The following is a 13,176-nucleotide window of genomic DNA, read 5'->3' on the forward strand; positions in this document are numbered from 1 at the left end:
TCCTAGTGGAAAGCAAGCGTAGTAAAACAAAATACAACTTGAAACAGCCCGTCCCTTTTCGTTGCGTCCTAGTGGAAACCAAAGCCTAGGCTGCATTCACACCTGTTCCGTTCACGGTAAGCGGAATTCCGTTTTACGGAACAGAAGAAAATTCTGATTTACTTTATTTGAAATTCTTAATAAAACAAATAGTGTAGAATAATAATATACATGATAACAACGGCAAGAGAAAATAAATATGATTACAAAAGTTTCCTCATAAAGAGGTCCAAAACATTTCAAAAACATTTTAAAAAGATTTGTTATCAGTTAATTAACAAAACGTGAAGCGGAACAGGTGTGAAAGTTGCTCTGTCTACACTATCAAACTAGTTTGACAAAACAGTGTAAGTGCCCATATATGGTAGTGATATGCTCAAATTTGGTATAGTGATATGGCACCATCATGTCCATGGGCACATCACTTCAACTTCAATCAGATAATACCTGTTTTTGTTGTGACTAATTGCGTAAGAATTCATCAACTGGTAGCCAGGTGGCATTGTTCATGTTATATGAATGTCTATTCACATGAATGGCTCCCCATGACGTAGGTAGGGGACACATCATTTCTTCTCTAATCCATTCACGTTATTCAGAGAAGATTAGCACAATGTGTTGTCAATACCAAGTTAAAAATAGACCCACTACAAAAGGGCTGGATCACAATGCTGGTGTAAAAGAGGGTTTGTCACAGTAAGATACCGCTATACTAAACTAATAATAGAACACAAGACGAACATTACATAATTAGGAAATATTTAAACTAAATGCTACTGTGAAATACACATTATGGTAATTATCAAATCAGTGTAAATTAATAAAGAAAGCTACTCGTTAGCACTATAACTGTTAAGACAGTGATGCTCGTACAGATGCAGTTTTAAATGAAAAATTGCAAAAGAACAACTAATCCATAGAACTATAATGATAATACGACCTCGTGCCAAACTAATATATAGACCCCCAGCTAGAAATATGATAATAATTACTGTATATGACCTCAATCAATATTCAAGATACCTATAATAAGCCTAGCAATCATGATAGAATCACAGCAGCAACAAAACGGTGTACGGCAATGGTGCTAACTTATAAAAAAATGTATATTGTTTAAAATAGATTATCTGAATTTCCTTACAGACATCAAGGTTACCTATTTCTGGATGTTAACTTGTATTTAAACACAACGAAGTCGCCCCTACCACCAATTGAGGTACGGGTCAAGTATAGATTTTTTCCAAAAATAGGCAGGATTAGCGGACCCAAGAATAAGGTATGCGTCAGCCTTGCTAGTGAATAGGATTAGGGCTTAAACATAAATTTTGAATAACAATGATCGGTGTATGGTAACGTATAGAACAAGAGAATATAAAAGGAGCTATACTCGGCTGTTGCTGGTACAGTCGTCGATCCCCCTACCGCCGGAGACAGTCTAAGATGATGAACATGAAGTTTGTAGCGTTCTGTGTTACTTTGGTTCTAGTGATACCACAGTGTCTAAGTAAACCGGCTACAAAGGTAAGTTTAAACTTATTTATACAATTCGTTAATGTATTCATTTTCTTGCCATTAAACTTCTCCGAAAGAAAAAACAGTGGTTTTCTAAAGCTTTAGAGGCTCAACAAAATAGTTTAAACTTAAACCATTCGTTAATTATTCATATTTTCTCGCCATTAAACTTCTCCGAGAGAAAAAAGAATGATGGGTTTTTCTAAAGTGTTTCTAGTGTATCTGCCGTTTATAAAGCATCTATATTGTAGACTTAAGATCTGTCTACAAACTTTATGTGACAAAAAATGTGATGTGCCCATGGACATGATGATGATGATGATGTCTACCATATTTGGGTACACCACACTTTTTTGTCACAGGAAGTTTAATAGTGTAGACAGATCTTTAATCTTTTATTTTTTTCCAAACCAGTCTAGTTTGTTAGAAAGACTCGTGAACAGCACCGATGACGTAATCGGGCGGCATAGAAAAGAGGATGAAATTGTCGTTTCTAGAAAACACTATGAGATGAAGAAGATAGAGATGGCAAGATATGCGAAAGAACAGTACAAAGGCATCTTTCAAGAAAGAACTCGGAGGTCGACTGACGAGGAGCAACAGCACGTGTTTGACTTATCTAGTACGTATCAATCATTCCATTTTTTCAATGTTGTCACTTTATTTATTTATTTTTACGTTGATTCTCAAAGATATCCCTCTATTATTGAGATCAATACATCACTCGCTTTCTAATACTACTACTGTACTGTAGAAAATCGTTGACAAAAAGAGACTTTTGCTCTGTCTACACTATCAAACTTTATGTAACAAAATAAAATGTGATGTGCCCATATATGGACATTATGATGTCATACCACTACCATTAGGACACATCACAAATTCACAAGTTTTGTCAAACTAGTTTGATGGTGTAGGCAGAGCTTTAGATTGCAAATACAATAATTCAATATTTATAAGTTAGTAGTTAGACCAAATTCGCTTTGAGATTGATCTTTTACTAATCAAAGTCCTTTGTATGATTTTAGACGATGTGCAGCTTGGAGAAGTCATGATGTCATGGGATACGTTGCTATGCTACCTCTTCCCTGAAAATTGTCAAGATGTCCGTCAACAAACTACATGTAAAAATACTATTTTATAATAGTTGACTTTGATAGACACCCGACTCTCGTACGGTACTATGTCTAGAGACAGCGCATTTGTCTCTTCTTCAGATATCTACGTTACGTCATTTATTCATTTGTTCATGGTTACGTTCAACGTAGTCGAGTGTCTCTGGACCTAACGCCCTGTACATTTTTCGGAAGAGTATAAGGGTTACCCCCAGTGTCTGGTCTACCTCAGCACCTTTCGTAGTGGTGGAAATGACGAATTAGCGCCGTTTGTTGGCTGCTCGGCACCGTACGAGAATCGCCTTTATGAGAATACACTTACACACTGTATTATATAACATTAGCCATCAATATGATATAATGTATGTTGTTATGTTGTTATAGATGAACCTGTAGAGGAGTGTCCCGGCGGTGACTACACCTGTTCTGACGGCACATGCATACCTTACTATTGGGAGTGTGACGATTATGATGACTGTGGCGGTTTTTCTGATGAAGTTCATTGTAAGTACAGAAAAAACACAAATGTGAAAACCTCTTATATTGGCTAAAAATGTGGAGGGGGGAATGTAGAATGCAGCCACAAAACGTTAAAGAAAATAATGTTTTTTTTGTATTTATAGGCACAATTGAATGTTCTGAAGGTCAGGTTAAATGTGAAAATCAACCAAGATGTATCCCAGTGAACTGGCTATGTGACGACTACAACGACTGTGACGTAAGAATGAGTTTGTCAAATATATTTCATTTTACAGTATTCTTGAAGTATGATGCTGTTTTCTTATTATAGGATCTACTACAAGTAGACTGTGGCTTTAAGTCGCAAACTTTTGCTGTCGCGAACAGTTTATCTTAAAATAAATGAAGAATAAAACATTCTGTAAATCGAAACAAAACTTTTAGAAACTAAAACTATAAGTAAGCCTAAATGTATTAAATATTCTTTGTTTTACTTTAAATTAGGATGGCGCAGACGAAATAAGTTGTTCTGAAAACACGCCAACAACAGCAGCAACAACAACGACAGCGACAACAACAAGAAGACTGTTCGTGGAGTGAGTGGGGAACGTGGTCCGAGTGTAGCTGTGCCACGATCACGTCAAATAGAACCCGTACTTGTAGTTGTGGAGATGGCTGTGACGGAGACTCACATGAATTTGCTATCTGTTCGCTTCCAGACGGCTGCAGACCTGAGGCTGGTGCGTATTTGTATTTATCTACATGTTGATAATGTTGTACTAGGCCTACATTAAAATGATATAATTACTTGCATTAAACAAATTAATGAGAATGACAGTTAAGCTTAGTTCCCACTAGAGACGCAACACAAGGACGTAACGCAACGTATAAGTGAGTTGACCAATGAAAAGCGATGGATTATTCGAACCGTAACTTGTCATTGGTCAACACTTGTGTTGCGTTTACGTCTTGCGTTGCGTATACTAGTGGGAACCAAGCTTTTTAACTACGAAAAATACGAATTTAATGACTAATGACGAAAATAATGAAAAGTTTGTTTGTTGACACGACGGCAACGACAGAAGAACCGACAACATTTAAACAATCTAAAATTGTTGTCGATTATACTAGCCTAATTAATAACATTACCTTTTATACTTTTTTTTAATAGTTTCAAGATGCGGTGCTCGTCTGACCGAAGGAGGTCAAAAACCAGAATTGTCGGAGGAGAGAACGCCGAACCTGGAGAATGGCCGTGGCAGGCACTATTGCATTATGACGGTTACTTTACGTGCGGGGGTTCACTCTATGGTGACCAATACATTATAACAGCGGCCCACTGCGTTTCTGGAAGGTATGTTGTTGGTAGATACATTGAAATCATAAGTAAATTATAGAAATTATCCAGCAGCGATGGATGTTTAAAATGTCATAAAATGTCGATGGTTATGCTTCTTTAGGCCTAATTAATAGATACAGCTACACTTTCCAATTAAAAATCAGTACGAAAGCCTAAATCCTGCTACATGAATATTAATATATAGCTAATAAATGTCTAAATTTCGACAGCTATATTTTATATTCTTGTGACAGGATTAGGCTTTCGTAAATCACCACTGCCGCCGGTTTAGATTTCAACGCATCTTTCAATAATAATTGTCAATTTTCAGTTCCGATCCATCAAGATGGAGAGTGTACCTCGGCAAACACACGCAATCACCAAACGCACAAGACAGTTATTTTACCGGAGAAGTTTCTCATGTAATTGCGCACGATAACTACAACACGTTCAGTCTTGACAACGACATTGCTGTTCTAAGGTTAACAACAGCCGTCAGCCCGCCTCCAAATGCCGACTCACGGATCAATAACATCTGTATTCCTGATCCTGATATGGACTTTTCTGGTTCGACGTGCTATATAACAGGATGGGGGACCACATCAGGTAGGTTAAGGCTACTATACGTATAAGTCAATCTATACACACATTTATTCACAATTCATAATTACATTTACAATATTTAATAGTATTCCAAAAGAAGCGTTTGGTGTGACCATCCATTTAAATGCATTTATATGGATGGTAGATACATGCCAGCAGACAACATTCAACAAAAATGATGTACAAAAAACAAAAAACAACATGGGTCGCCCACGACCGGTCAGCACCTCCTCCGGTGGGGCAACTTGTTAGCAATTATGCGAGACATCTCAAAGACATTAGTTTCTTTTCCGACATCATATTCTGTCAGGTCAACGACAGTTTATCAATCTCTTATAACTAAATAAATCATTATTATTTTGTTTCCATCAGAATCTGGAGCAACTTCTAACGTTCTACAAGAGGCTGCAGTTCCTTATATTGGTGAAGGTTCCGTCTGTTCAGGCTTTAGTTGCTATTCAGCAGGCGACCTTACATCCAATAAGATCTGTGCAGGTTACGATGAAGGAGGGGTTGATGCGTGTCAGGTACGTGATCTTGTCTTTATGATTATTAGATAATATATCATTTTGTCTATGCAACGAACCCTCAATTTGTTTTAACTTTTATTCTACAAGTGGGAAGGTGAATTTACAGTCCATCCTGTTTTTTGGGCGTTAACTTGTTGGAGCTTTAAATTTAAGTGTATGGGGGTGGGGCATTCATTCATTTTAAGCAGTTCTATGTAAAATGAATCAACATTTTTGCAACTATAACGATGATCGATCCATTTTTTAATGATCTCCTGTAACTGTGATTCAATTTTACAACGTATTATTATTTTGTTTTAGGGTGATTCTGGTGGCCCGCTAGTCTGCAAGCATCCTGACGCTAACGGAAGCGTTGACCGCTGGTACCTTGTTGGTATCACAAGCTGGGGTTATGGTTGTGCCAGAGAGGGGACGCCGGGAATTTACTATACAAAGGTACAGAACTACTACGACAGGCTTATGAACCAAATTACAAGATAACCTGGTGGTGCATTTATCAGTGGTGCTGTAACTGCCAAAATCCGTCCGGCGCGCGTGTCAAATATCAATAAAAGATGGACGATGAATGAACCATATAGACCTAATAAGATTTAAAAGAATGGCATTGGCATCCTGCACTAAACAGAACAAATGGAAACAAATTGTGGAAAGAACGTATAATGTCTGAATGACGGAAAACGGAGAAGGGAGAGTCTTCATGTTGTGTTACTGAATTCAATAATAACAATAATTTATGTATTGCAATGAAGCAATGATTGTATATAGTTGTATTCAACAATAAATATATCGTTTTAAATTGCAGAACTTGTCTGAATATGTATTTTTGCAAAAATGTCACAAAGTCGTCGCAGCAAAATAGTGTTAACAACCCCAAATGGTTTAAAACGTTAAAAAGAATCACACTTTTCCGTTTCATGGAACGGAAGACGGCGCCGTTTATACATTGCTTGACAAACGGCCGGTTCATTGTTGATATTATGTCGTTTATTGTACGATCGTTTATTTAAAAGAAGGCTTGATTAAAACTATATTTTATTAGTATGTAGTTGAATGAAAACCTGCAGAAACAGATAATTGATAATCTGAGCTTGTGGTCAGAGCTTACTTTTTCCTGTACTTACTTTGCTTAAGTTTATATTATGTGAGGGCGCCCTACACTATCTTTTGTTTTATATCTTTATTGAATTCGTTCAAGCGTGCGAATGTTCAGTGAAGCGGAGACCGTAAACAATACCTTTGACTTCCAGTACCGAATAACAATTCTACGTGTCATTATTTAACGATTCGCTGGTCTAAGAAACCCTCTATTTTATTTTAGAAGAATCTAAAGAAATGAAGGCTGTTTTTACGGCACTTCTTTGTCTACAGGCAATTTGTATTGCTATCTCTGCTGATGTTATGAAGGCTAAAGTTGAGGTAAGCCTAAAAAACTAGCATAGCTAGCGAGTAGAGACAGTCCAGTCTCTGAGTAGCAGGTTTGTTAGGAATGCTGAGTTCAGTGGGCTGGACCTACCCTGGATCGTGCACTATTCCCGACAGCAGGTGGTTTACCTACCAATGATGGAGATAGGCCTCCAGCAAATATTCACTTATTTCTTCTCACCTGTCTACCGAATAAAAATACCGGTCATTTTATTATATATTATTTGGACAATAATAAAAGTAGTTTATATTTCTACATACTGTAGTGTACAGTATTTTACAATAAATAAATAAATACATTTAAATTTTATTTTTAATATTATTAATGTACAGTAATCCGTATGCTAACTTTTTTTAGCACATGTTTGTGTTTGTGCAAATTACATTCAAACATTCAAATAAAAAATGATTCATAAAAAGTTAGAATAACACATACTAGCTAGATTGAAATTACAATAATAAAAATTCAATGTATTTAAAAAACTCCAGAGAACAATAAACTGTTTTTTTTTATTTTAGAGTTGCACCGGATGACGTTTGAACAAACTGCCGGAAGTTAAACGGTTCATACATGATGACCTCCCATACTTGTATCTTTTGTAAACAATCTTTTTTATGAGAATCATAAATTATGTCAAGATAGTGTTTGTTATCAATTTGATAGTAGAAACATGATACCAAATCCTTGAGGTGTAATAAACAGTAATGTAGAATGAGTGATAGGTATAATAATAATATCCTGGATTTGTAAAGCTCCTCTGGTTATAAACAACCATCCAATCTTGGTTGTGTAAGCGCTGTACATATTATTACCCTGGTCATTTTTTATCACATATGGAAACATACACCCATAATGCAGCTAGTAACCAGCACAATTGTGTCACAGTCTTGACCTTACCAGGTACCTATTTGTACACCTGGGTGGAGAGAAGCAAACTTAAGTTTAACTGTCTTGCTAACAAGCAATGCGACGAGCGTTGGATTCGAACTCACGTCCAGTAGTCCAACGTCCAACACACTGCGACACACGCCCTTACTTGTATGAAGTATGTGGTGTTCATACACTGACAATTGTTTAATGTTAGATGATATTTATTATTGCATCAATAATTGTTTCATAATCAAGTGCAAACATTTAAATTCCTTGACTTTGAATGAAGCCACAATGCAGAGTTCAAGCCCAAACCAGGTGCATCTCCTTTCATGTTCCTACTAGATGCTAATGATGAAACGGTAGAGGTATGTACCATTTTGATTTAATGTATAGAAATAATATTACAATATACAATAACTCCTATTAAGCTCTGTCTACACTATCAAACTTTATGTGACAACAAAGTGTGATGTGCACAAATATGGTAGTGATATGCCCAAATATGGTAGTGAAATCACATCATCATGTCCATATTTATGGGCACATCACATGGTTAAACTCCCATTCCACTCAGTTGTAAAGGATTACCTTGGGAAGATAAGCCAGAGTGGAAAGGAACTGGCCATCCTACAACATAAGCCGTGGCTTTAGTACAATGAGCTCTTAAACAGCTTATTCCCTTTTATTGAGAATGAATATGGGACCTTTACCTTAATAACAAAGACTAGTGTAGCAATAGTTGTATGGATATAATATGTACACTTTCTGCATTTATAATTATAACTGTCTTGTTTTCATCAGAAAATTGATATGGCCCCAATGACACAAAAAGAGTTGAATGCATTGATGGTCCACAAAGGATTCTACAGAAAGAAGACATTACATGCAGAAGTACCAGAAGAATACCAAAATGGACCTTATGTGGAGAAAACAGCTGAGGAGTACGAAAAAGAAGAATTGTAATTCCATAATAATAACACCTTCATAAATATTCATAATATTGTAATTTATTGTTATGAATATTCATAAGGTAATATCAAATGCAATAAAAAATTTATTATTTAGCACATCTATGGCTTTAAATGTAATTGTATTCAAAATTCCTTTTTAAATATTTAAATTATTTTTTGAAACCCCTGTGGTTTTATGCATGCTTTTAATATTGAATGTTATTATTAATGTTTAATAATGTGTGTAATGTTATTGGTTGACATAATAGTAATGTTGTTCTGTAATGCACTAACATGTTGCTTGTTAAGTCAGTTATAATGGTTTCATTGCATTACTGTATTAGGATACTTTGGACAATCTCTGATATAGGAATTAAATGCTATAGCCCCCTCTATTATTATTTTTCTGAGCAGTGACTTAAAGATGTATTGTCCCCCTGAAAATAATTTTTAAACATTTTTTTTGTTGAATATGCCATTTTAATGTCACATATTAGTTATTGACTTCGACCAAAAATTGGATCAACAAAAAAATTTATTTACCTGAAAAACTGGAATTTAAGGCAAAAAATGGTCAAATTGGCTGCCAGCCAATGGATTTTTGGTTGAATTTAACCATTTATCATGTTATTTTATAAGTGAAAACATTATTTTTATCCGTTTTTTTTCTACGGAAGTGATTCACTTTATTAAAACTACAAAATAACCTATTCAAAGTCTGATTTAATTAATCTTCATTTTTCATGTTTTTGGGGGACAATACATCTTTAAGACCAGAACCATGGCCCCAACCCGGGCCCCAAACGTTTTGTTTGTTAACTTGAATTTAGGTGATATATATGTTTTTGTGCAAATTTGGTGATTAAGTCAGAATGATATGACATTTTTCTTCAGATATTTTCTGGAATTTGTCATCCAAAAAAGTGTATTTTTTGCCCAAATTATTGAGTATATATTACAATACAAGTGACTATGAGGAAATCTACTTTCTGGACATTGGATGAAACGTGGCAATAACAGTGTTAGTTGGATAGTAAATAATATTAAAAGTGCATTATATGATGATGATATATATTTTTTACAAAAGAAAAAGAGGTTTATTGTTGTAAACAGTTGGTCAGACTACTGACCAGTAACTGATGTTGACCTTTGCTCTTTTTCCCAGACCGTTGGCAGATGCTGCAGTCCTAGAAGGCCCATCAGCCTTCATTAGAAAAGTTCATATTCATTTTGATTCGCTGTAACTGTTTTTTGTCTTTTATGTGTAAACTGACTTTGGGGTTGGGTCAACCGGCTCAGCTACAGTGATTAAGTTCACTTAGGTTGACCCTGGTCTCCCCAATTTCAGTTTTTTTTTGTTTTGTATATACTTAAATAGACCAAATAAATAATGAAATGAAATGAAATAGGTAAAGTCCGAACAACCCTATTGGATGAATTAGTCTTTTTACAGTACGGTAATTTTGAAAGCCATAGATGATGCATATTCTATAACTGTTGCTCTCTTTATAGATATATTTGCCTTATTTTACTGCCTTGCAATTGTGAACAAAAAATTGGTCTACCTGGGCCTATAAACTGTAGTACTTGTGTCTACCTGGGCCTATACATGCATTCACGATCAAAAACAATGATGATCTTGGTATAAATTTCTCAGTGAAAATACCATGAACTGACACCATTTGACACGTCTGCATGTATGGGTCATATATGGACACATTTCTACACTAAGCGGTGTATAATAGTCTTGTTGAGTATTTACAGCATTTATTTGTACATTGGCTTGTTTGGTTGAAAGTGAATAAATTAAATCCAGTAAAATTTGGTTCTGGTCATGAATTTATTTTGTCATCATTCCCTTTACTATTTTTATCATCATTCCTCTGCAATTGCAGTACCTTATTAGTTTTCCAATTATAATTGGTATAAAATTAGTAACGCGTTACATATCACAGTTGACGCGAATTGCTTCTATCATCACCAAGAAACACGCACATGGCAATGGAGGTTCTCCGTAAATCACTGCAGATTTGTGCAAGAAGATATTGTTTACCAGAATATTTTTGTCATAATCGATTGGTGAATATTGTACATTGTTATTTTATTAACAAATAAATATATTTATATGCTCATAACCATGCAATAAATAAGACTAATTATCAACTAATATCCTACCTAGGCTAGCATTCTCGCTCTCGGATCATCGACTGCTGGGACGGTTCGTGAGCTGTGTGGACCGCTGTGTGGCAAGCTCACCTCATGCTTAATTTGTTAGGGCTAAGCCTAGCATAACTTTACCTCATTTATTGATTAAAAAAGTCATGCATGGCTTCTAATTAATAAAGTAGGAGTATTACATTTTATACTAGAAGACATCAATCATCTATTTATTGAATTCATTTTGTTGTAACTGTAAAAATTAATAAATAATGATATGATACTTGATACTTCTAGTAGGCCTAACTAATGTCATGATGAATAGTCCCAGCTAGCTACTACTAGGCCTGTTGTGACGTATGGCTATGCGTATGCCAATTATTATAATACAAGGTCATAAATAAAAAGATAATTTTGAAGTAATAGTATAGGACATCTCTTGAAATAAATTATACATTTATTTCATAGAATTTTAAAGGCTTACCTACAACAACGTTCATCAGAGGCAAAGCTGATATTGGCCAAACCGGGCCAGTTTTAAACCAAAGGGAATTAAAATTAGTAGAAAATGATGATGAAAAATCATGGGTAAAGAAGTTTTTATATGGCAGTGGTCCAAGCGCTGATGTGGAACCAGACACTGATGAGATAGTAGAAATTGAAGCACGCTACATGGAGGTCATAAAGGAATCAAAACAGAAAGTTATTGATGTGTAAGTTCTCTCTCTCCCCCACAGGCGCTACTTGGATTTTCCACACATAAATCAATACCGTACTTGCATCGGCAAAGAAAACCCATAGTTATTAAAAAAGAAGAAGAAGATTCATTTTTAATAATGCACGCCAATGTTAAAATATTTAAATTGTTTTTTAGTACTGAAGAAACCAAGCCTGTTTACACGCCACCTGCAGATGTGAAGGAAAGAATACAAGTTATAGCGACTGACATCTGTCCACATCTGAATGCCGAGACTTGGAAGAGTCAGTCACTTAAAGATAATTTAACTAAATTTAAAGTGAGTGTGAATAATTAATTTTAAAGATTTTGGAATGTAGCCTTTAATGTGGGTATGTATGTGGAGGAAAATTGCACAAAAGATGAAAAGAGTGTTGAAAAAGAAAGATTAGAACTTGGTTCCCACTAGGACGCTTCGCAAGGACATAACGCAATACAAAGTGATTTTACCAATCTCAAGCAATGGATTATTCGAACAGACGTGTGTGACTGGTCAACTTCCTTGTGTTGCGGTCTGCATAAATAGTTTATGTCTTTAGGATCAATGTGTGGCCTTTTAAATCATTTTGTATAAATGAATTGGAAATCCCATAAAGTGAATGGATTGGAAAATCCCATAAATGGATTGGAAAATCCCATAGGATGTAGCAAAAACCCCGCAGCATTTATTTATTTAAAAAAAAATATATATTTCTTGGCAGAGCTCCATATAAAAGCTTAATAATAATATTTATTGTATTGTTTTACAGATTCTGTCTAGATGTAGTACATCGTTTAAACATTGTGTTCCTAACTATCTACTCAGCCAAATGAAAACCGTCGACAACGTCATTAACTTTTACACGGTAGAGGTCAAAGATAGTTCAAAGTTTGACGAACTTTCATCAATGGAACTTCCTCCTAATTTGAACATTCATTGGGATTATAAAGATGATTCCAAGTTGGAAATTCTACAAGAACATTTGGAATATATCAAGCCTAAAGAAAGGCGTCATTCACCAAGAGCAGTATATGTAACATCTGAAATTAAAGAAGAAAAGATGAAAGACTACTAACAAGTTGTATGAATTCTGTGCATTGAATGTCGATAAAATACTCTACTGTAATGTACTACTTGCTAAACAATTTGGCAGGTAACATTAAAGTTTTGACATAAAATAACTCTTAAAAAATGTCAAAATTGTTTTGTTTCGGAGGTTTTATTTTACAAATATCACCATTTTAAAATGCAGTCTAATATGGAATGACAAATTTATGGTATAGGTACCACACCGAACAACAAAATATACAATTATTGATGTAAAATAAAGAAAATTAGAAATGTTAACACAATTTCCAGGTATGTTTTGTAGTCGTTTTTTCTTTACAGTTCCAAAACGATACTACTGAAAATGTAACGCGTTACAAAGTAGTGATACGAGAAAAAAACACAATGCCGCC

The 13,176-nt window shown here is 35.1% G+C and overlaps 4 protein-coding genes across 5 annotated transcripts; all 4 read left to right on the plus strand.

The window, feature by feature from the left end:
* The first annotated feature begins 1,479 nt into the window (after window positions 1-1,479).
* Window positions 1,480-3,725, plus strand: LOC144834751 (uncharacterized). Its single transcript, XM_078689661.1, has 6 exons — window positions 1,480-1,560; window positions 1,966-2,173; window positions 2,580-2,675; window positions 3,051-3,170; window positions 3,290-3,384; window positions 3,630-3,725. The coding sequence occupies exons 1-6, from the start codon at window positions 1,480-1,482 to the stop codon at window positions 3,723-3,725; spliced, it is 696 nt and encodes a 231-aa protein (XP_078545787.1).
* Window positions 3,726-3,745: 20 nt separating this feature from the next.
* Window positions 3,746-6,219, plus strand: LOC144834752 (plasma kallikrein-like). Its single transcript, XM_078689662.1, has 5 exons — window positions 3,746-3,865; window positions 4,297-4,479; window positions 4,796-5,070; window positions 5,440-5,594; window positions 5,898-6,219. The coding sequence occupies exons 2-5, from the start codon at window positions 4,304-4,306 to the stop codon at window positions 6,075-6,077; spliced, it is 786 nt and encodes a 261-aa protein (XP_078545788.1). The 5' UTR covers window positions 3,746-3,865; window positions 4,297-4,303; the 3' UTR covers window positions 6,078-6,219.
* A 593-nt stretch (window positions 6,220-6,812) lies between these two features.
* On the plus strand, window positions 6,813-10,664 carry LOC144858298 (selenoprotein M-like). 2 transcript variants are annotated; one of them, XR_013616390.1, is made up of 5 exons: window positions 6,813-7,013; window positions 7,539-7,609; window positions 8,180-8,258; window positions 8,695-10,011; window positions 10,259-10,664. XR_013616390.1 is itself a non-coding variant. In XM_078714654.1 (4 exons), exons 1-4 carry the CDS (start codon window positions 6,930-6,932, stop codon window positions 8,854-8,856), a joined length of 396 nt encoding a protein of 131 aa, XP_078570780.1. In that variant the 5' UTR covers window positions 6,813-6,929; the 3' UTR covers window positions 8,857-10,664. The 2 variants fall into 2 exon arrangements, 1 of the variants encoding a protein (XP_078570780.1); XM_078714654.1 differs by having other exon boundaries at window positions 8,695-10,664.
* Window positions 10,665-10,790: 126 nt separating this feature from the next.
* On the plus strand, window positions 10,791-13,068 carry LOC144835284 (uncharacterized). The gene is made up of 4 exons (XM_078690355.1): window positions 10,791-10,922; window positions 11,469-11,713; window positions 11,875-12,016; window positions 12,486-13,068. Exons 1-4 carry the CDS (start codon window positions 10,839-10,841, stop codon window positions 12,789-12,791), a joined length of 777 nt encoding a protein of 258 aa, XP_078546481.1. The 5' UTR covers window positions 10,791-10,838; the 3' UTR covers window positions 12,792-13,068.
* Window positions 13,069-13,176: the final 108 nt, after the last annotated feature.

This window comes from Antedon bifida, chromosome 2 (assembly GCF_963402885.1).
Source record: "Antedon bifida chromosome 2, ecAntBifi1.1, whole genome shotgun sequence".
Classification (NCBI taxonomy): domain Eukaryota; kingdom Metazoa; phylum Echinodermata; class Crinoidea; order Comatulida; family Antedonidae; genus Antedon; species Antedon bifida.